The sequence below is a fragment of the Mustela erminea genome, chromosome 14 (assembly GCF_009829155.1).
Source record: "Mustela erminea isolate mMusErm1 chromosome 14, mMusErm1.Pri, whole genome shotgun sequence".
Lineage (NCBI taxonomy): Eukaryota > Metazoa > Chordata > Mammalia > Carnivora > Mustelidae > Mustela > Mustela erminea.
In genome coordinates, this window is record NC_045627.1 from 40,002,722 (window position 1) to 40,030,650 (window position 27,929).

Here is a 27,929-nt window from a genome sequence, read left to right on the forward strand (position 1 = left end):
ACCTACCCTATGGGGTTATTGTGAGATTTTAAAGACAATAACATAAAAAAAAGACGGTAACATATAAAAATGCTTAAACTACAAATTATAAGTATTAGTCATGTCACATATGTGTTTCTGAAAATTGAATTTAAAATGAACAATTTTGTTGGAGTGCGTGGCTGGCTCAGTCAGAAGAACATGCCACTCTTGATCTCTGGGTCATGAGTTCATGACCAGGTTGGGTGTAGAGATGACTAAAAAGATTAAATAAAATGGAACAATTTTGTTTAGTTTAAGGGAACTTATTTAACAGAGCATAGACTACCTTTTAGAAGTGTTTTACTGTTAACAGGAAGCAGGAAATTAATAGTAGTTGAAGCTGTATATGGAGATTTTGAGGGGGGCTGAAATTTCAACATTATTTGTATGTTGAAAAGAATAATCCTTTAGGAAGCAGAGAAATAGATGATGCTGGACAGAGCGACGAGGGGTTTTTTGTTTTGTTTTGTTTTGTTTTCTTGGGAGGGGTTCAAAGAGAGATTTATTACTTGGGATGCTTGGGTGGCTCACTTGGTTAAGTGTCTCCCTTTGGCTCAGGTCTTGATCCCGGGGTCCTGGGATCGAGTTCCGCGTGCAGCTCTTTGCTCAGCATGGAGCCTGCTTCCTGCTCTTCCGGCTGCACCCCCTGCTTGTGCTCTCTCCGACAAACAAGTAAAATTTTTAAAAAGAGAGAGAGAGAGAGAGAAGACTTACTGTGTAAATTAGTGTCTCATTAGTTTGAAAGACTGTAAACTTTTTTTTTATCAAAAAAAAAGAGCTTTATTAAGTAAGTTACCGTAACAGAGATAATTTTCTTGAGTGTGCAGGAAGGCATATTCAGAATACAAATACAAGAATTGGCCTTACAGAGCCTAAGGGACACAAATAGTTCCTTTGTTTATCCATTTAGCTAGTGAAAAGAAATGCCAGTGATAAAATTATGTAGAGAAAAATCACAGATCCTAGGTTCACTGAATTTTGAATATGAATATATATTCATATATTTATTTATTAGTATAAACACAACTCAGCTCAATATATAAAACATGGTCATTTCCCCTGCCTCTTTTCAATCAATTCTACTCCCCATACTATCCAGGCAACCATTTTCTGACTTATGTTGGTAGATACTGGTTTGCCTGTTGCAGGACTTCATATACGTGGAATTCTGTGGTAAGCACTATTTGTCTATTTACTTTTATCTGATTACTTTTGTTCTATAACAATTTTGAGAGTCATCCATTTTGATGTGTATATCAGTTTGTTCGTTTTCATTGCTAAGTAATATTCCATTATACAGAGATAGTAACAGTTATCCTATTGGTGGACTTCGGGTTGTTTCTAATTTTTGGTTACTATAAATAAGGTTGCTATGAACTTTTTTTTTAAGTCTTTGGTCTTTTGTAAACACCTAGGTGTGGGAATTGCTGTGTCCTAGGATAGATGTCTGTTTAACTTTAGAAACCACTGAACTTTTTCAAAGTGGAAAACTGAGCACATTCCACATTCCTACTGATGGTGTTATAAAACTACCAGTTATTCCATATTTTTTCTTTTTTTTTAATGTTGGTGGTTTGTTTGTTTTTTTTAAAGATTTTATTTACTTATTTGACAGACAGAGATCACAAGTCGGCAAAGAGGCAGGCAAAGAGAGAGGAGGAAGCAGGCTCTCTGCTGAGGAGAGAGCCCAATATGAGGCTTGATCCCAGAACCCTGGGATCATGACCCAAGCTGAAGGCAGAAGCTTTAACCTACTGAGCCACCCAGGTGCCCCATATTTTTTCTTTTTTTTAAAGATTTTATGTATTTATTTGAGAGAGAGAAAGCACGAGCTGGAGGGGAGGGAGAAGCAGACTCCCTGCTGAGCATGGAGCCAAACACGGGCCTCTATCCCAGGACCCTGGGATCATGACCTGAGCTGAAGGCAGTTGCTTAACCAACTGGGCCACCCAGGAGCCCCCATACCTCACTGTCTTAATGTAGTTTTGTATTTGTTGTTTCTTTAATTTTTTTTCTAGAATAGAGTAATAAAGCCTGGAATGGGCCTGGAATGTTTTTGGGTAAAAGGGTAGAAGATTAAAAAGTTTTGTTTTTTTTTTTTAAGATTGATTGATTGATTTTAAAGAGAGAGAGAGAGAGAAAGAGGGTATGCAGGCATGTGAGCAGGGGTGAGGGGCAGACGGAGAGGGAGAGAAAGAGAAAGAATCCTGAAGCAGACTTGCTGCTGAGCTCAGAGACCAACATGATGGCTCAATCCCAGGACCCTGAGATCATGATCTGAGCTGAAATCGATAGCTAGCTTCTTTGACTGAGACACCCATGTACCCCAATTTCTGCACATTCTTGCCAATACTTGTTATGGTCTCCCAGTCTTTGGTGAGAGGCTCTGCTTGCAGAAGCATATGTTTAACGCTCAGGCAGGAATACAACTCTGTCATAACCTTTATTTCCTGTTTGTGCTGAGGCTTATGGCTCAGAGATGATTGCTTAGGACCTTTCAGGTGTTGAGCATGCCACAGTTCTGGGCACATGTACATGGCCTTCTAGATTCTCAGGACTATTCAGAACTTTTCAGAACCCTTTATGGATATCTCATGCCCCCACTTTTCCATTTAAGTATTTTGGTTAGTTTCTTGTTTGTAGCAACCGCTTCAGAAGCTGGGATGTTAAACAATTGCAGTTGATTGTTTTTGACAAATTCCCCTGGGGAAAAGGCTCTTAGAGCTGGGCAAGCTCTGAGTCGGGTCAAAAAATAAGAAGCCTCAGGAATGCGGTTTTTCATGAAATTGCCTGCAAGCTCAGATAATAGCAGTTATCTGGAAATAGGGCTTTGAAAGAGCTCCAGTCCTCTTCTGACCCTTCCAGTAGCTGCTATGCTCCTGTTTTTCACTGTGTGTGTGTGTAGGCTTTTGAGAGTGTTATATAAATGGAATCATAGGGTATGTAACACATAGATATGGCTTTTATTTTCACTTGGCATGTGTCTTTGAGTTACATCCAAATTGTATCATAGTTCATTTTTTTCTTATTCCATGTTCATCTATTGTATTGATGTACCACAGTTTGTTGGAGGACATTTGGTCATTTCCAATTCTTTTTTTTTTTTTTTTTTTTACTTTTACAGATAAAACTATTGTGAACATTTGTGTACAGGTTTCTGTGTGAACTTAAGTTTTCATTTTGCTAGGATAAATGTCCAATAGTGTGATTCCTTCCTTATTTTGTGTTTTACCAATTATCAAAAGAGGGGCGTTAAGACTGTGCATTTGTCTTATTTGTTTCTCTCAAGTTTTTTCCTTAGTGTTTTGAAACCATTTATTTTCTTTTCTTGATGAAATGAGTTATTTGTATGCCACTCCTTATTTTAATCTACCTTGTCTATACAGCATAGGGAATAAAATTGATGGTATTGTAGTAGCATTGTAGGACACTTGTGGTGAGCATAACATAATGTATAGAGTTGTTGAATCACTGTTTTGTATACCTAAAACTAATATAACATTGCATGTCAGCTATACTTTAATAAAGTCTATAAATATAGCCACTGCAATTTTCTTATAATTAGTGTTTTCATAGAGTATCTTTCTGTTCAGTATTTTATTTTCAAACTCTCTGTGCCTTTATATTTAAAGTGCATCTCTAGTAAATTATGTCACATTTGTTTTTGTTTTTGTTTTTAAATATTTTAGCTATCTATTTAGAGAGAGCACATGCAAGTTGGGGGAAGGGCAGAGAAAAGGGAGAGAGAGAATCCCAAGGAGATCCTGCCCTGAGCATGGAACCTATTGTGGGGCTCCATTCCACGACCCTAAAAATACCATCATGCCAAAAGTCCAGAGTCAGATGCCCTCTAGCTGAGCCCTCTAGGTGCCCCCATTTAATTTGTTTTTTAATCCAGTGTGACAGTCTTCATCTTTTAATTGGTGTGTTTAACCCATTTACATTTAATATAATTACTAATATGGCTGGATTTTAGTGTACCTCCTTTTGTTTTCCATTTATGCTTTATGTTGTTTCGTCTTCCCTGCCTTTTTTTCTAAGTTGAGTATATTGTAGTTTTTCATTTTATATCCTCTATTGAATATTGTTGTATTATTGTGTAGTGATTGCTCTAGGGAGTGCAACATTCCTTTTTCACTTATCACAACCTATCTTGAATTAGTGTTTTGTCGTTTCACTCTTAAAAACATTTATCAAAGACCTTACAGAATCTAGGGGGAAAGAATGGATAAAACTTGGGGAGGACAGACAGCAGTACTTAACACAGAGCTCCAGAAGCTATCATCCATACTGTGTACATCACCCACTGGAATTGTGCAGGGGACAACTTGTGCACCTTTACATGGGAACCTTTGTGTATGAGTTGGGCAGAGAAGATTATCTGAAAGAGGTGTCATATGAGATGTAAACAAAATGGTGTCTGGTCTATGGCCCAAAACTTTGATACCTCTTATGTTTCCTGTTTAATGTATACCTGTTTATTGTTAACCTGTTTATCCTGAAGTATAAAACCAATGGAAGACGCATAGGGCAAGTACAATGTGTGGGTTTTTCAACACCACCAAGCAATTATCTTAATTCTGATACTATCTACATGGAGATAGTGTTAGAGCCCACAAGTTAGGGCTCAGTCCCACAAGACTGTCCCCTCCCACAGTTCAGATTCCAATCATAAGTCCAGATTATTATCTTACTTCTTTTTATTTTATTTTTTAAAAGATTTTATTTATTTAGTTATTTTAGAGCATGAGCTGTATGCGAATAGGGGAAGGAGGAGAGGGGGAGGGAGGGAGGACAAATCTCTAGAAGACTCCATGCTATGTATGGAGTCCCATGGGGGACTTGATCTCATGACCCTGACATCATGACCTGAGCTGAAACCAAGAGTTGGACACTTAACTAAGTGAGCCATCCAGGTGCCCCTATGTACTTCTGGCCCCTTGTACCTCTGACCAACCAGTTATATAGTTCATAGATTGCCGTGACCCCTCCTTGGGTTCAATAATTTGGCAGAGTGGCTCACAGAACTTAGAGAAGTATTTTGTTTACTGGATTACGGTTTATTATTGTCAGACCACAGATCTAGAACATTTGGTAGTGAGTTTGATGTCCTTTACTCAAGGGAAAATTCCATGAATTCAAGGAGTACAGTGCCTTACAAGCAATGGAGTACTCCTCCCAAGGGATTTGACAAGAGTGTGTTTTATAGAGTGTTAAAAGGGGCAACTTGGGAATGGTGTGATTGACTAGGGTTGCATATCTGACCTTATTTAGAAAGATCGAGGAACAAGGAAGTAAGTATAGAGTTGGCTGGTGTTAGGGGAATAGCTGATTGGATATACTACATTTCTGGTCAATTGGACCAGTTATAGGAACGCAAAAGTTTATTGCTGATGAGGCGCTCTGGGCAGGAGCTGGCTTTATAATAAAAATGAATTACAAAATAAAGCGGATTCACAAAATCAAATACAACAATTTATATCTGTTAATATTAGAAAAGAAATATGAGATTGGAATCAACAAAATAACTAACCTACATGTATTTGAGAAGCCCAAAGAGGGTATAGGTTTTAGGTGAAGCTTAATTGGTCCAACTTCATTAATGGCCTAGTTTCATTATGTTTTTCCATTCTGCCCTCTGTGATGTCAGATTTATCCTAAGGTAGCTCATCTGGGGACCTTGAGGTACTTAAGGTGCTAGTACCTCCTGCATTTATATCTACTAGGAAGGAAGATAGTTTGTATGTGAGCACTTCTAGAAAAAAATCTTGGAGTCCATTTTTATTTGACTGGCTTAGGTTATATGTCCATCTCTGATCAATAAAGGTAGAGAAATACATTGTGCAGATTGGTTTAGTCTTTGCTGTGCCTCAAGGTTATACCAGTCAGACCCTTACACTGGAGTGGATCAATTTCACCCAGATCTCTTGAAGGAGGAAATTTGGGGTGAAAGTAGGGAAATGACAAGAACACAATTCTAGTTTATTATTAGAATGACTTCAAATGACGTTAACTGAATTGTAATGTTATTGGCAATAACAAGGCAAAAGTTGTCATGTATTTATATGACATATAAATATAATTTTTTTTAAAGATTTTATTTATTTATTTGAGAGGCAGAGATCACAAGCAGGCAGAGAGGCAGGCAGAGAGAAAGAGGAAGGGAAGCAGGCTCCCTGCTGAGCAGAGAGCCCGACGCGGGGCTCGATCCCAGGACCCTGAGACCATGACCCCAGCCGAAGGCAGAGGCCCAACCCACTGAGCCACCCAGATGCCCCAGACATATAAATATAATTTATATTTACATATATAAGTTGGTTCTTTTATATATATATATATATATATATATATATATATATATATGTAAGAAGAACAAGGTTTTTCCCCATCATTATTTTTTTTAAAAAGATTATATTTATTTATTTGAGAGGGAGAGAGCATGAATGGGGGGAGGGTGCAGAGGCGACTTTACGCTTAGTAGGGAGCCTGGACGTGGGGCTGGATCCCAGGACCCTGGGATCATGACCCGAGCCGAAGGCAGATGCTTAACTGACTGAGCCACCTAAGTGCTCCTCCCCATCATTATTCTTAATAATATATAAAAATTTACTTCCAGTCTTAAATTTGAGTGATTCAGTCCCAGCATAGTCTTGTTCTTTGCGTAAAAGTTTTCTTGTCCATATGCATTCAGGGGAAAAAAAGTTTTGCTGGACAAATAGGTTTAGGAATATAAGTTTAAACAGGGTTCTGTGATTCAGTGTACTCATCTTTTTTCCCATACTAATTTGACTATAGAAACCTTAGGCCCTGGAGACCTGGGTGGCTCAGTCGGTTAAGTATGTGCCTTTGGCTCAGGTCATGATCCCAGGGTCTTGGGATCAGGTCCCATATCAGGCTCCTTGATCAGGAGGAAGCCTGCCTCTCTCTCTGCCTGTTGCTCCCCCTGCTTGTGTGTGTGCACACATGCTCTCTCTTTCTCTCTCTAATAAATAAATAAAATCTAAAAAAAAGAGAAGAAACCTTAGGTCCAGAGAGAGTTCACTGACTTACTAATACTATACTACATTTTCAAATGGAATGCAATGAACTATTTTGGGAATGCAGGAGATATTCAGAGGATTGAGTTTTGAAAAAGAAATGTCACAATTATAGTCCTTAAAATCAAGAGGGGACAAGTCGAGGTGGAGAGATTGACATGAAAGAAGCAAGATACTTTGTGGTGTTAGAAATGTGCCATATTTTGATTCTGGTGGTAGTTTGATGACTGTATACATTGAATCAAACACTAAAAAATAAAAAAGGCTATATTTTAAAAAGAGCCAAGGAATCCAGTAACACCCCATATTTTTTAAAAAAATCAAGTTCTAGGAGTTTTTATTGTTTGAGTAACAATACATAAATCAGAGAAGTTTCTTTTTTTTTTCCTTAAGATTTTATTTATTTATTTGATAGACAGAGATCACAAGTAGGCAGAGAGGCAGGCACAGAGAGAGGAGGAAGCAGGCTCCCTGCTGAGCAGAGAGCCTGATGCAGGGCTTGATCCCAGGACCCTGCCCCCGAAGGCAGAGGCTTTAACCCCTGAGCCACCCAGGCACCCCAATCAGAGAAGTTTCTAATAAAATGATTATCAAGTTTTACTGTATCTGCCTGTTGATCCTTTATCTCCTAAGCAGTTATTTTCTTTTTATATTAAATTTTTATTCTGATTATAAATACAACTTAAGTCTGAATAAATGTATTTTCTTTTCACTCTTTTCACTCTTCCCCATTCAGCTTTAAAAAGAAAAAAAGGGACAAATAACATTGTATATTCAGCTATAGTTGCCCAATCTGTAGTTTTATTTATTTATTTTTTGAAGATTTTTATGTATTTATTTGAGAAAGTGGGAGAGAGCACGAGCTGGGGCAAGGGACAAAGGGAGAAGGAAAAGAAGACTGTCTGCTGAGCAGGAAGCCCGACACTGGGCCCAGTCCCAGAACCCTGGGATCGTCATCTGAGTAGGAGGCAGACGCTTAACCAACTGAGCCACCCAGGTGCCCCCAATCTGTGGTTTTAATACAATACTGTAATTTAGTCTTCTAAATCATGATAGACTATAATCATAGGTTATATCCCATTCTCTTAAACTCTGGAGTACTAATCCTGTTGATATGACTGATCTCCAAATGGTGAAGATGGTAACTGCTTTGGAGGCAACTGGAAGAGATCTAAAGCAACCTGGAGATCAGTGGGAAGTTACACAGAAGCAAGTTTTGTTGAAAAACCTAGAAGAATTCCTCCCATCAAGGCTGACCCAACCATGGCCACTGGTCCATTTCTTGCTGTCAGTTGGGCTCCTCTCCATTTAAGGCATCATTTGTGGTGGGATTCTAGCTTTCGCTTGGTTTTGACCTATACTGTAATCATTGTGAAAAGAGACTACTTCAAAGTCTATTAAATGTAATTGAAAATTATACCATTTTTGATAACCATTGAGCTGGTCTCACCATAGTCATTCCCAGTTTGTCAAGTATAGGACTCTTGGCTGGACTCCTGTAGGATTTTCTGCAACCTCCCCAATAACTTTTGGTAGTTGGATATCTTACTAGTTAGAAAGAGTTAATTATCTGTCGTGTTTGTTGAGTATAGAACTTTGTTATGATAGACCTTTTTTTGATCTTTTTTAAAAAAACTTATTTGACAGACAGAGATCACAAGTAGGCAGAGACAGCAGAGAGAGAGGAGGAAGCAGGCTCCATACTGAGTAGAGAGCCCGATGTGGGGCTCGATCCCAGGATCCTAGGATCATGATCTGAGCCGAAGGTAGAGGCTTTAACCCACTGAGCCACCCAGGCGCCCCTGTTATGACAGATCTTTTAAAAAAATTGAAATTGATTAGCTGTTGAATATTACAAAAAAAGATCACAGGACCTGGTTTCCTCTGTTACTTAATCCAATTTAAAAGTCACCATCCTTTCTAAATGGCTTTTAATATCTCTAAAATGTTTCCTGAAATATAAAAGGCAAAGGTTTAATAAACTAGTATGTTGGGTTTATTTTCAAGGTAAAATGAAGATATTTATTTTTATATTTGTATGCATTTTATACATCAGCTTTCAGAAGTATTTCTAACTTATGCTTGCTTCTGTGTGTGTGTGTGTTTGTGTTTTTTTTTTTTTTTTAGTGAAAATATTCTCTTTGGAATGGGCAATCCTCTTCTTGACATCACTGCTGTAGTGGATAAAGATTTCCTTGATAAGTAAGTATTAAATTCTTCATTTGTACTATGTGAAATTTATTTATTTATTTTTTAAGATTTTATTTCTTTATTTGATAGAGAGAGCACAGGCAAGGGAGCAATAGGAAGAAGGTGAGGGAGAAGAAGTCTTCCTGCTGAACAGGAAGTCCGATTGGGGCTCCATACCAGGACCCTGGGATCATGACCCGAGTTGAAGGCAGATGCTTAGCTGGCAGATGCTTAGCCGATTGAGCCGATGAGCCAGGCACCCCATTATATGAAACTTATATCTAAAGAAAAACTAGTGAAAGCTGGGGACTCCAGAACCTTCAATTGGAGGAAAACTCAGGAAATTTAAACTCATTAATAGCAAGTCACACTATCATTATTTATTGAATAATTGACTATAGTTTTCCCTGGGAAAACTTGAGGTACATTTGTTCAATCCTATTGCTGGTTTCACTTGAAATTTATTTTTTATTCTGTGCAAGGAAGAAGTATATATGATTTATCTAATGATTTAATTCCCAAATTTTTAGATTGCTGTCAGTGAACTACATCTGTCATGATACTATAACATAAATGGGAGAAGAAATAGGATTAGAGAAGACAAGAAGAATATGCAGGACATAATTCAGAGGCCAGGAATCTATATTATTTCTCCCTTAATAGTAACTTTTGGTGTTTTTAACTTAGCCGAGAAATCAGTTTGTGTTTCTTTTTCTGGCTCTCTGACACCATTTGGTACAAGGAAAAAATTGAGTAGTAAAAAAAGGATTAATAATGAAAAAGCAAGTTCTGTGCCCAAGGGCAACCACTTTAAAAAAAATGAGGTAAAGTTCACTTAAAATTCATAATTAAAAAAATTTTAAAGTGTGTAATTTAGTAACTGCCAGTACATTTGCTGTGTTGTGCAGTCATCACCTCTATATAATCCCAGGACATTTTCATCACCCCAAAAAGAAAACTGTACCCAATTTCACTATCCCTGCCTGCCCTTCCCCATCTCTGCCTTGTTCCCTGGTCTCCTGGGAACTACCATTCTAGTTTCTGTTTCTGTGGATTTGCTTATTCTGGACATTTTATTTCATATAAATGGAAACGTACAGTATGTGACCTTTTGTGTCTGTCCTATTTCACTTAGCATGATGTTTTTCAGGGTTCATCAAAGATATAGCATGTATCAGTAATTTATTCCTTTTATGGCAGAATGATATTCCATTGTATGTATGTATAATTTTTATTTACTTATGGATTAATTTCTGGATGACCAATTCTATTCCATTGATCTGTGTGTCTGTCCTTTAGGTAGTACCACATTGTCTTGATTATTATAGCACTGTATTAAATTTTGAAGTAGTTAGGTTAGGGAAAAGCCTATTAGTAAATAACATAGCACTTAATGGTGAAAGGCTGAATGATTTCCCCTAAGATTAGGAACAATTCAAGGATGTTGATTCTTACCACTTCAAAGTGTATACAGTGGTCCTAAACATCCTAATTGGGCCAATCAGTCAAAAAGAAAGAAAAGACATGTAGAGTATTTAATGAAATCTATAAAAAAGCTACTATTAAATTTAAGAGCTATTGTAAAGTTAATACTTTTCAGTAATCAATTTTATAGCAAAATTTTATAATCAAATTTACAGTAATCAAAATGGTGATACCACCATAAAGATATTATAGACATAGAATTGAAAATCTGGGAAAAGACCCACATGCAAAGGGACAAGTGATTTTTGACAAAGGTGCCAGGCAGTTCAGTAGAGAAAGGATTGTCTCTTGAAGACCTGGTGCTGGAACAATTGAATATCCACATGCCAAAAAACCCCAACTTGGATCCATATTTTGCACCATATATAAAATTAACTGGTAAAACTAAATGTCAAACTTAAAACCGTAAAACTTCTGGATGATAACACAGGAGAAAATCTTTCTAACTATGTTTTAAGCCGTGATTTCTTATATATGACACCAGGAGCATGTTCTATAAAAGAAAAATTGATGGTTTGGACTTCATCAAAATGAAAAATTTCTGCTGTTGGAAAAGCACTGTTAAAAGAATAAAAGGACAAACCACAGGCTGGGAGAAAATTGTTGCAAAGCATATGTCTCACAAAGGACCATGGATCAGAACATAGAAAGAGCTCTCAAAACTCAATCAGAAAAGAAACAACCAAATTAAAAAATGTACAAGAGACATTCACCAAGGATATATAGATAACAAGTAAGCACATGAAAGGATACTCAACCTCTTTTGCTATAGGGAAATGCAAATTAAAGCTGTGATGAAATACTACCACACATTTGTTAGAATGACTAAATTTTAAAATTGAACATACCAAATGTTGACCAGGATGTAGAGGAACTGAAACTTTCTCCTCATAGGAATGTAAAATGCTGCATTGAGTTTGATAGTCTTAAGAAGTTAAATGTACGTCAACTATTTGATCCATTTCTTAGGTATTCTGTTCTTAGGTATTTATCCAACAGAAGTGACAGCATATGTCCATATAGAAACTTACTCACCAGTGTTCATGGTAACTTTGTTTTTAACAGCTACAATCTGGATATTACCTAAATATCAGAAGGTGAATCATTAAGTTGATCATTCAACCAAACGGTGGAATACTAGTCAGAAATGAAAGAGGAATGGAATATTGACTGGATGAAACTCAGAATAGCTGTGTTCATTGAAAGAAGCCTGACAAAAAAGAATACATACTGTATGATTCCATTTATATGAGATTATAGAAAATGCGATTTAATATGTAGTGATAGAGAAAGATCATTTGTTTCTTGTGCATGGGACAGGGTGTGGTAGAACATGGGGAGCAGAGATTATAAGGGGACAGGAGGTAGCTTTTAAGGGTATGTTCATTATCTTTATTATGTGATGCTTTCATGAGTATAAATATGTATCAATATTTATCAAATTGCACACTTAAAATATGTACGGTGTATTATATGTCAGTTATATCTCAAAGCTTTATAAACAAAACAATAATATAAAAATAAAACCAATTGAAAATGAATTCATGAGCTTGAAGTTAGAGCTCCTTCATTTGCTTAGTGTGGGATGTTTTGTTCAGGAAATCTACTTATTAATGGTTGCTATTTAAAGATTTAAAATGGCATATAAAAAGAAAAAAAACAGTAAGAAATCTGAAATTTTATGATATGTGGTAACCAGTGGTACTATTTTCATAAACATGCCTCCACACATCTCTTAGGCATATGTAACCTAGAGGTATGTTTTTGTGTTTATGGGATAATACTAGGTATAGTCTTAGGTAATTTGCTTTTTTCTTACTGTACTATATTTTGGATATTTGTTTTTATTTTTATTTACTTATTGTTTTTAGATTTTAAATTTTTTTTAAGTTATCTCTACACCTAGCATGGGACTTGAACTCACAACTCTGAGATCAAGAATTGCATCCTCTACTAATTTAGCCAGCCAGGGAGGCCCTGGATATGTTTTTTTAAAAGTTCACGCTAATGTGAACAGATTGTAATCTGGCAGCTGTGTGCTGATACTACAGGGAGCTCAAGTAGCTTCTTTGTTTCCTTAGCAGCAGATCCTCAATGGCCAGTTGAAGCTTAATATTTTTATTTTGGGAGGGTTTTTATTTTTAACCTTTATTTTTGAATTAGTGCTTAGAGATAAAAAGCAAGTGTTTGGACCCTAATCACAAATGTAAAGACTTCCTATTCTTACCTCCCTGATCATTTTTTCCCAAAATATATTTTGAAAGTGTTGCTTATTATTTCAGTAGACTATGTTTAATTTACATTTCAGGCCATGTTTAGTTAAGTATTTTTTATATTGAAACTCTGTAAATAGATTTTCCAGGAATAGGTACGAAGCAAAGGAAATAAATATATATTTATTAGTATTTTACACTATGAAAATGAGTTAACCATAAACATTTTATGGGTAAAATATGTTTTCTTATTCTGATTTTTAAGAAAATTACCTGGCCTTTTCAATTAAAAAAAAAAAAACTTATCAGTTTACAACTAGAGCTACTTAAAAAGTGACCTGGTACTGAAGGATTTAAGGAGTAGTGTTAGTCCTTTGTTCCATCTTCTATCTCTCTCCTTGCTTTTTCCCTATCCCCCATAAGTGCCATTTTCCCAAAGGAAACCATTTTTAATTCTGTTAGCTATTTTTTCCTGGTATCTGATTGTTTCTAAATAATACAGTAATATTGTTGTGTGTGATTTTGATAAGGATGGTTGATTGGAGAGGCAAATGATAAACATCCCTTTAATGTAGGGAAAGGATACAAAATCATGATTCCATTAGCTTGGTTTCCAGAACTCAGCATTCTGCTGGAGGGCCACACTTGATCTTCAAGTTCCTGTGCGGGAAGAGATAACCTAATGTTCTTGATGATACTGGAGAGGATTTCCTCTGGCTGTCTGAGAATTTTGCTTTTGCCATTTTTACCAGGATTTTTATAATCTCTTGATGTTTAATTATTGAAGAGTCTGATTACTTACCTCCTTGCTGACCAAGTTCTAGTAATTGGTTAAAAACTGGTATACATTCCTGAATGTTTACTATGACGCTACATGAATTAAAGATTAATTTCTCATGCAAACCATCTGTTTAGCAGTCTAAGCTTAGGGACGGTTTGGGGTCTATATTACTAGGTATTTCTTGAGTTTATAATTTTTATTTATTTATTAAAAATTAAAAAAAATTATTTTTTAAAAACTTTATCCCCAAGGTGGGTCTCAAACACATGACGCTGAGATAAGGGTTGCATGTTCTACCTACCATTTTAGCCAGCTAGAATCCCCTTGGATTTGTCAGTCTTAGATATTGTGTATTAACTTGCCTGTTGTGATGGCTTATGAAAGCTTTAGCTTTCTACCACCATTTCCTCTTTATCTTAGCCATGTTGTTAAATTATGTTAAAACAAATCAGTAATCATTTGAACAAAGTTGTGGACCGTGATTACTTAAAAAACTTTTGTTTTTCTTCCCGTTATTTATTGTATCTTGTATTTATTTGCACCACTTTTTGTATGCTTACTGAAATTTTCAAACCACTCTCTTAAATCTGCCACATGCCTGTTAACCTTCCCCCTCCTCCTCAGACTCCTCATTTCTCAAAATCACTAAGTCTGTCAACCTCTTTTCTCTGATGAACCTCCCTTTCAGAGTTCTCCATCTTTGTGACCCAAACTGAACTAGTTGTGGTGTTGCCTTTTTTTTTTTTTTAAATGGGAGTTTTCCTTGAACTTTGCTGAGTCTGCTTATTTTGGATCTCCTGTTTTCTAAACCTCACATTGTCTTAATTGATTTTCTGTGTGTGTGTATGTGTAGCCTAGCCTCAGTAGCTTCCTAAGAGAAAGAGTGCATAACCAGGGAGGGAGACGAAGCAAAAGAGATTCTTAATCTCAGGAAACAAACTGAGGGTTGCTGGGGGAGGGGAGAGAGAGAGGTTGGTTGGGTTATGGACATTGAGGAGGGTATGTGTTATGATGAGTGCTGTGAATTGTATAAGACTGATAATTCACAGACCTGTACCCCTGAAGCAAATAATACATTATATGTCAATTAAGAAAAAAGAACAGGTAAAAGGAAAAAGAGTGCATGAGTACACACGTAGCACATTTTTTTTAATCCTTGCATATGTGTGATGATCTTTAAAAAATTTTTTCCTTCATACCTTGTTGATTGGTTAGATAGGGTTTTCCTTGTGAATTTTGAAGGCATGTACCATTGTCTGCCAGAGCATCAAATGCATCTCCTTCCTTTGTCGATCACCAGTCTTTTTCTCTGTGGAAGCTTTTTGCATTGTTTTATTTTGTTTTCTTGCTGTTAGTAAATTATTATTATGTAACATTTTATTCTTGTATTATGGGTGTAGCTTTTTTCCTGCCTAAGCATATTATTTAGAGATGGTTTTATTTGTTTTTTAAAGGTTTATCTTCTATTTTCAGTTTTAGCTCAGTTTTGTGGATTCCTCTTTTCTGATTGTTTATTATAGTCTTTCCGCTTTACAGTGGAGACTTTCCTCCAGTATTAGGTGATCTTTGGCCATCTGTTCATATTTAAGGGTAAGACATTAAAAAGTTCATTCCATTTATTTGTATAGGAATAAGAAAAAATATGGAAGGATATGTTGTAAACAATAACAATTGTGGGAGGGTAGATTGGATAGGGTAGGTACATATATTTCAACATTCTGTACAGTTCAAGATTTTTATAACAATTCTGAATTGTTTTTTATTTTATTTTTAATTTTTAATTTAATTTAATTTTTTAAATTTTTATTTATTTATTTGACAGAGTTCACAAGTAGGCAGAGAGGCAGGCAAAGAGAGAGAGAGGAGGAAGCAGGCTCCCCGCTGAGCAGAGAGCCCGATGCGGGGCTCGATCCCAGGACCCCGGAAACATGACCCTAGCCGAAGGCAGAGGCTTTAACCCACTGAGCCACTTAGGCACCCTTATTTTATTTTTTAAAAAGATTTTTATTTATTTATTTGACAGAGATCACAAGTAGGTGGAGAGTCAGGTAGAGTATTGGGGGGGAAGCAGGCTCCCCACTGAGCAGAGAGCCCGATGCAGGGCTCGATCCCAGGATCCTGAGATCATGACCTGAGCTGAAGGCAGAGGCTTAACCCACTGAGTCTCCGAGGTGCCCCCTGAATTGTTTTTTATAATTTTTTTGAAAAAGCATTTGGGGTGCCTGGGTGGTTCAGTTGGCTAAGCGTCCAGCTTCAGCTCAGGTCATGATCTCAGGTCCTGGGATTGGTAGACTCCCATCCCAAGGCTGAGTCTGCTTGTCCTACTCTTCCCCCTGCTTGTACTCTCTCTCTCAAATAAATAAATCTTAAAAAAACAAATTTAATAAAGTTACTTATTGCTGTGTAACACAGCAAAGTTACCCCCAAAGTTGGCTTCTTAAAGTAATACACATTTAGTTTCTCTCACAGTTTCTGAGGGTTTGGGATTTGGGAGTGTGGCGCAGCTGGGTGGTTCTTCCTTAGTCTCTGTTCAAGTTGTAGTCAGTCTCTTGGCCAGGGTGGCAGTCATTTCAGGGCTTCACTGTGGCTGGAGCATTTGCTTCCCACCTGCCTCATTACTGGCTGGCCTCAGTTTCTTAAGAGCTTTTGAACTGAGGGCCTCAGTACCTCATCTCATGGGCCAACACACGATTTGAGAGAGAGAATCATTTTTGCTAGTTAGAAACTAGTCTCTTTTATAACCTAATCTTAGAAATGATGTGATAATCACCTTTGCTATTGGTCATACAGACCAAACCTGGTATAATGGATATTAGAAACAAGAAGCAGGAATCCTTGATGGGGGAGAGGCAGGCAAAGGACACATTGTGATAGTCAGCCTTCAAGATGGCTCCCAGTTATCCCCTTCTCCTGGTCTTCCCTTGAGTAGTCTCCTCCCACACTGTACCAGGGCTGAGCCATATAAGGAATGGCATACAGCAGAGGTGTGAGGATATGTTACTTGATAGATTAGGTTGTAAAAGACTGTGGTTTCCATCTTGGGTGTTCTCTGACTTGTTTGTATGCACACTTTTCTCTTTCTGTCTTTTGGATTGCTTTTTCTGGGGGAAGCTAGCTGCCCTGTCTTGACAATCAGGCATCCTATGGAGAGACCCACGCAGCTGGAGATAAGAGCCAGTAGAGAATGGAGATCTGCCAGCAATTACATACTGGAGCTTAGAAGTAGATTCTTCATCCTCTTTTAAGCCTGGAGATGACTGCAGTTTTGGCTGACAGCTTGATTATATTCTCATGAGAGACCTTGAGCCAGAATCAGTTAGCAAAGCCACTCCCGGATTCCTGATCCTTAAAAACTGTGTGGGATGATGAATGTTGTTTTAATCTGCCAAGTGTTTTTTTTTTTTTTTTAAAGCACTTTAAAAAACTTTTATTTATTTATTTGAGAGAGAGACCATACGCAGGGACGGAGAGAGAGAATCAGACTTCCCATTGAGAAGGGAACCTGACGCAGGACTCCATCCCAGGACCCCGAGATCATGACCTGAGCTGAAGGCAGCCACTTAACCTACTGAGCCTTCAGGAGCCACTCAGGAACCCCCTTTTAAAATTTAAAAAAAAAAAATTTTTTTTAAAATATTTTATTTATTCTTTTATTTGAGAGAGAGCGTGCTTGAGTGGGGTGGAGGGGGGAGGTCAGGATTGAGAGAGAGAATCTCAAACAGACTCTGTGCAGAGCCCAGAATGGGGCTTGATCCCACAACCCTGAGATCATGACCTGAGTCAAGATTGAGAGTTGGATGCTTAACCAACTGAGCCATGCAGGAGTCTCTAATCTGCCAAGTTTTGGGTGAATTTGTTATGTAGCCAAAGAACACTAATAAATAAAGCAAAAAGAAAATTTTTTTTCAAATACACACATTCACACACAGCTCATATCCCACATTGAAAACCTCACTGAAAGATTGGTATACATAGGATGGGCTTTGTTGGGACTTTGTTGTGGCTTGATTACATTTGATTTATACTAAAAACCTATTTTTTAGGGGGTGACCCCTAAAATTAGTATCTGGAAAGCTATTCTCTGAGTCTGTTCAGTTTCTTCACAGAAAAGTCTTCCAAGCCTGGTTGCTTTATTCTTAGAGTTGGACAAGTTAAAAGGGCTAATGCTACCGTAATTAAATAGGTGGTTTGATCTGTCGCTCCCTATCTTTCCTGTTTTGCCTGTTGTCTCTCAGTCAAGAGATGCTTCTGTTTGGTTTCTTCAGAGAAGGAATCTCCAATTTATTTTAGGAATTGTAAGTTGTTTTGACGAGATGGTAGTCTGCTTCTGTAGTTTTAGCTCCATGTCTTATTCATGTCCTCTGAGACTTGGGGCTTCTCCTAATAGACAGGGCTTGCTTTATATATATATATATATATATATATATATACACACATATATATATATTCTATCTTTTCTTTTTTTTTAAAAGATTTTATTTATTTATCTGACAGAGAGAGAGACAGTGAGAGAGGGAACACAAACAGGGGATGAGGGAGAGACAGACTCCCTGCGGATCAGGGAGCCTGACTCAGGGGCTTGATCCCAGAACTCTGGGATCACAACCAGAGAAGAAAGCAGATGCTTAACGACTGAGCCGCACAGGTGCTTCCGTAGCCTCTATCTGTTGCAACTGATATTTTAATTTTTTCAGCTCAGCTAAGTTTCTCATTTGCTTTCATTTTTCTCTTCTTTTTCTTAAAAGATTTTATGTTTTTGAGTAATCTCTATACCCAGTGTAGGAGTTGAACTCAAAACCCCAAGATCAGGGGGAGGAGTCAAGATGGCAGAGAAGTAGCAGGCTGAGACTACTTCAGCTAGCAGGAGATCAGCTAGATAGCTTATCTAAAGATTGCAAACACCTACAAATCCATCGGCAGATCAAAGAGAAGAAGAACAGCAATTCTAGAAACAGAAAAACAACCACTTTCTGAAAGGTAGGACTGGTGGAGAAGTGAATCCAAAGCGATGGGAAGATAGACCCCAGGGGGAGGGGCCAGCTCCCTGCAAGCGGCTGAGCAACGGAACACAAAATCAGGACTTTTAAAAGTCTGTTCCGCTGAGGGACATCGCTCCAGAGGCTAAACCAGGGTGAAGCCCACACGGGGTCAGCAAGGTCACAGAAGGTTTGGGGGTGTCTGAGTGTCGCAGAGCTTACAGGTATTAGAATGGGGAAGCCAGCTACAGAGACAGAGCCGACAGTGAGCTCACAGCTCGGGGTTACCTTGAACCGGTCCCAGGCTCGGTGAGCTCTGAGCGCGGCCGGAGGTCAGGCAGATGGGAGTTACTGGGCTCTGTTTTCTGAGGGCGCACTGAGGATTGGGGCCCCAGGCTCTCGGCTCCTCTGGGACCTCCGAGACCAGGAGGCCGCCATTTGTATTCCTGTCCTCCGGAACTCTATGGAAAGCGCTCAGGGAACAAAAGCTCCTGAAAGCAAACCCAAGCGGATTACTCAGGCCAGCCCCTGGTAAGGGCGGTACAATTCCGCCTGGGGTAAAGACACTTGAGAATCACTACAACAGGCCCCTCCCCCAGAAGATCAACAAGAAGTCCAGCCAAAACCAAGTTCACGTACCAAGGGAGTGCAGTTTCAATAACAAGGAGAGCAGCAGAATTCCAGAGGAGGAGAAAGCAAAGCACGGAACTCATAGCTTTCTCCCTATGATTCTTTAGTCTTGCAGTTAATTTAATTTTTTTTCTTTTTCATTTTTTTTCTCTTCTGCTAAAATTTTTTTAACATTTACCCTTTTCCTTTTTAACGTTTTTTAACTAGTTTATCTAATATATATGTATATATTTCTTTTTTATACTTTTCTTTATTCGTTTTCTTTTTTTAATTCTTTTCTTTCTTTCTTTCTTTCTTTTCTTTCTTTTTATTTTCCTCTCTTTTTTTCTTTCTGAACCTCTTTTTATCCCCTTTCTCCCCCCTCACGATTTGGGACCTCTTCTGATTTGGTTAAAGCATATTTTCCTGGGGTTGTTGCCACCCTTTTAGTATTTTACTTGCTCCTTCATATACTCTTATCTGGACAAAATGACAAGGCGGAAAAATTCACCACAAAAAAAAGAACAAGAGGCAGTACCGAAGGCTAGGGACCTAATCAATACAGACATTGGTAATATGTTAGATCTAGAGTTTGGAATGACAATTCACAAGGTTCTAGCCGGGCTCAAAAAAGGCATGGAAGATATTAGAGAAACCTCTCGGGAGATATAAAAGCCCTTCCTGGAGAAATAAAAGAACTAAAATCTAACCAAGTTGAAATCAAAAAAGCTATTAATGAGGTGCAATCAAAAATGGAGGCTCTCACTGCTAGGATAAATGAGGCAGAAGAAAGAATTAGCGATATAGAAGACCAAATGACAGAGAATAAAGAAGCTGAGCAAAAGAGGGACAAACAGCTACTGGACCACGAGGGGAGAATTCGATAGATAAGTGACACCATAAGACGAAACAGTATTAGAATAATTGGGATTCCAGAAGAAGAAGAAAGAGAGAGGGGAGCAGAAGGTATACTGGAGGGAATTATTGGGGAGAATTTCCCCAATATGGCAAAGGGAACAAGCGTCAAAATTCAGTAGGTGCAGAGAACGCCCCTCAAAATCAATAAGAATAGGTCCACACCCCGTCACCTAATAGTAAAATTTACAAGTCTTAGCGACAAAGAGAAAATCCTGAAAGCAGCCCGGGAAAAGAAGTCTGTACCATGCAATGGTAAAAATATTAGATTGACAGCAGACTTATCCACAGAGACCTGGCAGGCCAGAAAGAGCTGGCATGATATATTCAGAGCACTAAACGAGAAAAACATGTAGCCAAGAATACTATATCCAGCTAGGCTATCATTGAAAATAGAAGGAGAGATTAAAAGCTTCCAGGACAAACAAAAACTGAAAGAATTTGCAAACACCAAACCAGCTCTACAGGAAATATTGAATGGGGTCCTCTAAGCAAAGAGAGAGCCTACAAGTGTAAGGTGACAGTAACAGTCACCTTACAGGCAATACAATGGCACTAAATTCATATCTCTCAGTAGCTACCCTGAATGTTAATGGGCTAAATGCCCCAATCAAAAGACACAGGGTATCAGAATGGATAAAAAAACAAAACCCATCTATATGTTGCCTACAAGAAACTCATTTTAAGCCCGAAGACATCTCCAGATTTAAAGTGAGGGGGTGGAAAAGAATTTACCATGCTAATGGACATCAGAAGAAAGCAGGAGTGGCAATCCTTATATCAGATCAATTAGATTTTAAGCCAAAGACTATAATAAGAGATGAGGAAGGACACTATATCATACTCAAAGGGTCTGTACCAACAAGAAGATCTAACAATTTTAAATATCTATGCCCCCAACATGGGAGCAGCCAACTATATAAATCAATTAATAACAAAATCAAAGAAACACATCACAATAATACAGTAATAGTAGGGGACTTTAACAATCCCCTCACTGAAATGGACAGATCATCCAAGCAAAAGAGCAACAAGGAAATAAAGGCCTTAAAAGACACACTGGACCAGATGGACATCACAGATATATTCAGATCATTTCATCCCAAAGCAACAGAATACACATTCTTCTCTAGTGCACACGGAACATTCTCCAGAATAGATCACATCCTTGGTCCTAAATCAGGACTCAACCGGTTATCAAAAGATTGGGATCATTCCCTGCATATTTTCAGACCACAATGCTCTGAAGCTAGAACTCAACTACAAGAGGAAGTTTGGAAAGAACCCAAACACATGGAGAATAAACAGCATCCTTCTAAAGAATGAATGGGTCAACCAGGAAATTAAAGAAGAATTGAAAAAAATCATGGAAACAAATGATAATGAAAACACAATGGTTCAAAATGTGTGGGACACAACAAAGGCTGTCCTGAGAGGAAAATATATAGCGGTACAAGCCTTTCTCAAGAAACAAGAAAAGTCTCAGGTACGCAACCTAACCCTACACCTAAAGGAGCTGGAGAAAGAACAAGAAAGAAAGCCTAAACCCAGCAGGAGAAGAGAAATCATAAAGATCAGAGCAGAAATCAATGAAATAGAAACCAGAAAAACAATAGAACAAATTAATGAAACTAGGAGCTGGTTCTTTGAAAGAATTAATAAGATTGATAAACCCCTGGCCAGACTTATCAAAAAGAAAAGAGAAAGGACCCAAATAAATAAAATCATGAATGAAAGAGGAGAGATCACAACTAAGACCAAAGAAATACAAACAATTATAAGAACATACTATGAGCAACTGTACGCCAACAAATTTGACAATCTGGAAGAAATGGATGCACTCCTAGAAACATATAAACTACCACAACTGAACCAGGAAGAAATAGAAAGCCTAAACAGACCCGTAACCAGTAAGGAGATTGAAGCAGTCATTAAAAATCTCCAAACAAACAAAAGCCGGGCCAGACGGCTTCCCAGGGGAATTCTACCAAACATTTCAAGAAGAACTAATTCCTATTCTCCTGAAACTGTTCCAAAAAATAGAAATGGAAGGGAAACTTCCAAACTCATTTTATGAGGCCAGCATCACCTTGATCCCAAAACCAGACAAGGATCCCATCAAAAAAGAGAGCTATAGACCAATATCCTTGATGAACACAGATGCGAAAATTCTCACCAAAATACTAGCCAATAGGATTCAACAGTACATTAAAAGGATTATTCACCATGACCAAGTGGGATTTATTCCAGGGCTGCAAGGTTGGTTCAACATTCGCAAATCAATCAATGTGATACAACACATCAATAAAAGAAAGAACAAGAACCATATGATACTCTCAATAGATGCTGAAAAAGCATTTGACAAAGTACAGCATCCCTTCCTGATCAAAACTCTTCAATGTGTAGGGATAGAGGGCACATACCTCAATATTATCAAAGCCATTTATGAAAAACCCACCGCAAATATCATTCTCAATGGAGAAAAACTGAAAGCTTTTCCGCTAAGGTCAGGAACACGGCAGGGATGTCCATTATCACCACTGCTATTCAACATAGTACTAGAGGTCCTAGCCTCAGCAGTCAGACAACAAAAGGAAATTCAAGGCATCCAAATCGGCAAAGAAGTCAAATTATCACTCTTCGCAGATGATATGATACTATATGTGGAAAACCCAAAAGACTCCACTCCAAAACTGCTAGGACTTGTACAGGAATTCAGTGAAGTGTCAGGATATAAAATCAAAGCACAGAAATCAGTTGCATTTCTCTACACCAACAAGACAGAAGAAAGAGAAATTAAGGAGTCAATCCCATTCACAATTGCACCCCAAACCGTAAGATACCTAGGAATAAACCTAACCAAAGAGGCACAGAATCTATACTCAGAAAACTATAAAGTACTCATGAAAGAAATTGAGGAAGACACAAAGAAAAGGAAAAATGTTCCATGCTCCTGGATTGGAAGAATAAATATTGTGAAAATGTCTATGCTACCTAAAGCAATCTACACATTTAATGCAATTCCTATCAAAGTACCATCCATCTTTTTCAAAGAAATGGAACAAATAATCCTGAAATTTATATGGAACCAGAAAAGACCTCGAATAGCCAAAGGAATATTGAAAAAGAAAGTCAAAGTTGGTGGCATCACAATTCCGGACTTCAAGCTCTATTACAAAGCTGTCATCATCAAGACAGCATGGTACTGGCACAAAAACAGACACAGAGATCAATAGAACAGAATAGAGAGCCCAGAAATAGACCCTCAACTCTATGGTCAACTAATCTTTGACAAAGCAGGAAAGAATGTCCAATGGAAAAAAGACAGCCTCTTCAATAAATGGTGTTGGGAAAATTGGACAGCCACGTGCAGAAAAATGAAATTGGACCATTTCCTTACACCACACACGAAAATAGACTCAAAATGGATGAAGGACCTCAATGTGAGAAAGGAATCCATCAAAATCCTTGAGGAGAACACAGGCAGCAACCTCTTCGACCTCAGCCGCAGCAACATCTTCCTAGGAACATCACCAAAGGCAAGGGAAGCAAGGGCAAAAATGAACTATTGGGATTTCATCAAGATCAAAAGCTTTTGCACAGCAAAGGAAACAGTTAACAAAACCAAAAGACAACTGACAGAATGGGCGAAGATATTTGCAAATGATATATCTGATAAAGGACTAGTGTCCAAAATCTACAAAGAACTTAGCAAACTCAACACCCAAAGAACAAATAATCCAATCAAGAAATGGGCAGAGGACATGAACAGACATTTTTGCAACGAAGACATCCAGATGGCCAACAGACACATGAAAAAGTGCTCCATATCACTCGGCATCAGGGAAATACAAATCAAAACCACAATGAGGTATCACCTCACACCAGTCAGAATGGCTAAAATCAACAAGTCAGGAAATGCCAGATGCTGGCGAGGATGCGGAGAAAGGGGAACCCTCCTACACTGTTAGTGGGAATGCAAGCTGGTGCAACCACTCTGGAAAACAGCATGGAGGTTCCTCAAAATGTTGAAAATAGAACTGCCCTATGACCCAGCAATTGCACTACTGGGTATTTACCCTAAAGATAGAAACGTAGTGGTCCGAAGGGGCACGTGCACCCGAATGTTTATAGCAGCAATGTCCACAATAGCCAAACTATGGAAACAACCTAGATGTCCATCAACAGATGAATGGATAAAGAAGATGTGGTATATATACACAATGGAATACTATGCAGCCATCAAAAGAAATGAAATCTTGCCATTTGCGACAACATGGCTGGAACTAGAGCGTATCATGCTTAGCGAAATAAGTCAAGCAGAGAAAGACAACTATCATATGATCTCCCTGATATGAGGAAGTGGTGATGCAACATGGGGGCTTAAGTGGGTAGGAGAAGAATCAATGAAACAAGATGGAATTGGGAGGGAGACAAACCATAAGTGACTCTTAATCTCACAAAACAAACTGAGGGTTGCTGGGGGGAGGGGGCTTGGGAGAAGGGGGGTGGGGTTATGGACATTGGGGAGGGTATGTGCTTTGGTGAGTGCTGTGAAGTTTGTAAACCTGGCGATTCATAGACCTGTACCCCTGGGGATAAAAATATATTACATGTTTATAAAAAATTAAAAATTAAGAAACAAAAACAAAAACAAAAACCCCAAGATCAGGAGCCATGTTCTCTACTCAGTGAGCCAGCCAGGCCCCCCTTGCTCTTCTTTTTCTGAAGATTCGTAGAAACCTCTTGGCCATTAATGCTTACATTGCTATTCTTTCAGACCTTGTAGATCTTTACCTTTTTTTTTTTTTTTTGGTAACTTTATTATTATTTTAACAGAGTCATGGAAGGAAGAATAGTCTTTCTCCATATTTAAGTGGAAGTCCATGGGGTGTATGTGTTTGTGTGTGTATGTAATATTTCAAAATTATTATATGTACAATAGCAGAAAATATTAACTACAGATTCATAGAATTTTTGAGATGGATTAGAATTTGAAGATAACTTAATCCTATTTATTCATTTTATAACTGAGAAACAGGCTCAGAGAAGTTCCCTGTTTTGCCCATGGTTATTATAGTTAGCAGTGTAAGCCTAAGACGAAATCTGTATCTCTTGACCCTTATTCATTTCCTTTTCCATCATGCCACACTAACTACCTTTATTTCTTAACTAGATTATTAAATTATTGATAATTAAAACATAGTGCATGAGTTAATAATAACTACATGCCAGGTTTTGGGAATTTTAAATGAGTAGGCCTGGTTTCTACCTCATAAAGCAATCACTAGATAAATAGATGAATATCTTACTTTTCTTAGGTTCAGATCTTTTTTTTTTTTTTGATTGTTGGCTTTATTCCATAAGTATTTAATAATGTATATAATTTATGTGATTTTATAATTTCTCAAATAAGCAGTGTTTAGAATAAAAGATTTTTTTCCCTTTAATTTACAATTTCCTTTTGATTTCTTGGCTTTCATTTATTTTTACTCTTCTGCTTCCTGATTTCTTATTGAAAGGAAGCTCAGTTTGTTTTGTTTTTGTTTTTGGTACTACATTTTGATTTTTTTTTTCTTTTTAATTTATTTTTGTTGGGGGTGTGAGCAGCGGGGAGGGGCAGAGAAAATGGGAGAGAGAGTCCCAGGCAGACTCGGTGCTGAGCGCTGAGCCCGACAGAGGCCTGGAGCCTCCACCCTGAGATCTCAACCAGAGCCAAAATCAAGAGCCCCTTCACTGACTGTGCCACCCAGGAGCCCCCATACTAGGTTTATAATTACATATCCATAGTATAAGCCTTGCATCATACTGGTTTTAGAAACATTGTTGGGGAGAGAGATACAATTAGGGAAAATATCTTAGTAAATTTGTTATATGTACAGTAAACTCTTGGTGTAAAGGAACTGCATTGTGTTTTTGGTATGTGATAGCATTGTGCTGGGTACATGTTAGGTACTTGGGAAATAACATCTGCCTTATAAAATTTTTTTATGAGAAGTTCTTTTTAAAGTGGGATTTTAGTGGTGCCTGGGTAGCTCCATTGGTTAAGCGGCTAGCTCTTGATTTTGGCTCAGGTCATGATCTCAGGGTCATGAGATCGAGCCCCATCTTGCACCCCATGTTCAGCAGAGTCTGCTTGAGATTCTTTCTCTCCCTCCTTTTGCTCCTCCCTCTGTGTGTGCTCTCTCTCTGTCAAATCTTTAAAAATCAAAAAGTAGGATTTTAAGTGTTCAGTGTTTAAAATTAATGAGGGAGTTGATACTTTTTTTTTTGCCTTTAGATATATTTTTCATACAATGTGTTTGTCCAGCTTTCAGAGCAGTTTTTTAAAGAATTACATCCATCAAATGCTAATGATCCTTGCATATTGGACTGAGCAGCACAAAGTTGAATTGAAAGAAGGGTTGTGGATGGTCCAATAAAAAACATTCAAGAAAAAAATAAGAATATAGGGCGCCTGGGTGGCTCAGTGGGTTAAAGCCTCTGCCTTCGGCTCCAGTCATGATCCTGGCATTCTGGGATTGAGCCCCGCATCCGGCTCTCTGCTCAGCAGAGAGCCTGCTTCCTTCTCTCTCTGTGTCTTCCTCTGCCTACTTGTGATCTCTGTCAAATAAATAAATAAATAACCTTAAAAAAAAAGAATATAATAAGATTTAAGAATTATTGTCTGATAAAAATAACACTTATTCAGCATGTAGTAGATGTATATGGTATCAGTTTAGTCCTCTTGACAACTTTATAAGTTAGATATGTCATAAGGAATAATTTAGATCTTAAGAAATTTGTTCATGTCCAAAAAGACACATAAATCATTGTGCAGAGATTTGAAATACAGGTTTATTTTAATTGTAAAATCCATGTTCATTATTTTCTGCTACCTTGCTATGGAGGTATTAATTTGGAACTGAAAAATTCAATTACATATCCAGATTTTTTTGGTGTAAATTATGGTAGGTATGTAAAGGTTTATAAACTCAATGAAATTATGTTTTCCTTCAGTAGTGTATGGGTAAGAAAAATGTGTGTAATTATCTCTAAAAGTTGTTAATACTTAGTTTCTTTTTAAAGAGAGAGAGCATGGGGTGCCTTGGTGGCTCAGTGGGTTGGGCCTGTACCTTTGGCTTGGGTCATGATCCCAGCCAGCATCCTGGGATCAAGCTCCGTATCGGGCTCCCTGCTTGGCAGGAAGCTTGCTTCTCCCTCTCCCACTCTCCTTGCTTGTGTTCCCTCTTTTGCTGTGTCTCTCTCTGTCAAATAAATAAATAAAATCTTAAAAAAAAAGAGCATGAGAGAGAGAACCAGTGTGATAGAGAGCTGAGAGAGAGAGAGAGAACACAAGCAGGGGTGAGGGTAGAGGGAGAAGCAGACTCCCTACTTAGCAGGGAACCCAGTGTGGGAGTTGATCCTAAGACCCTGGGATCATGACCTTAGCTGAATGCAGATGCTTAACTGACCAAGCCACCCAGGTACCCTAATATTTAGTTTTAATTAGTGCATTAGAGTAGATTAATAAGTCCCGTGTGAGAGATTGAAACCCTCAACAATTCTTTTCTTGACTAAGTTTTCCAAAACAGTGTACTTTTTATGTGAGAGTTGTCATGTTGCTTACAATTGACCTGTTTCCGGTCTAGAACAAGCATTGCCATCATTCAGAAATAACAGTTAGGTAATTGTTTGTATTTAAAAATTAAACTTCTTCTAG

General features: G+C 37.9%; 1 protein-coding gene across 2 annotated transcripts in view; it reads left to right on the forward strand.

Moving 5' to 3' along the window:
• ADK (adenosine kinase) overlaps nt 1-27,929 on the forward strand; it is a 538,857-nt gene that overhangs the window by 29,474 nt on the left and 481,454 nt on the right. For both annotated transcript variants that reach the window (XM_032311698.1, XM_032311700.1), the window contains exon 2: nt 9,186-9,260. In XM_032311698.1, coding sequence (XP_032167589.1) covers nt 9,186-9,260 — 75 coding nt within the window. The remainder of the gene's footprint in view (nt 1-9,185; nt 9,261-27,929) is intronic.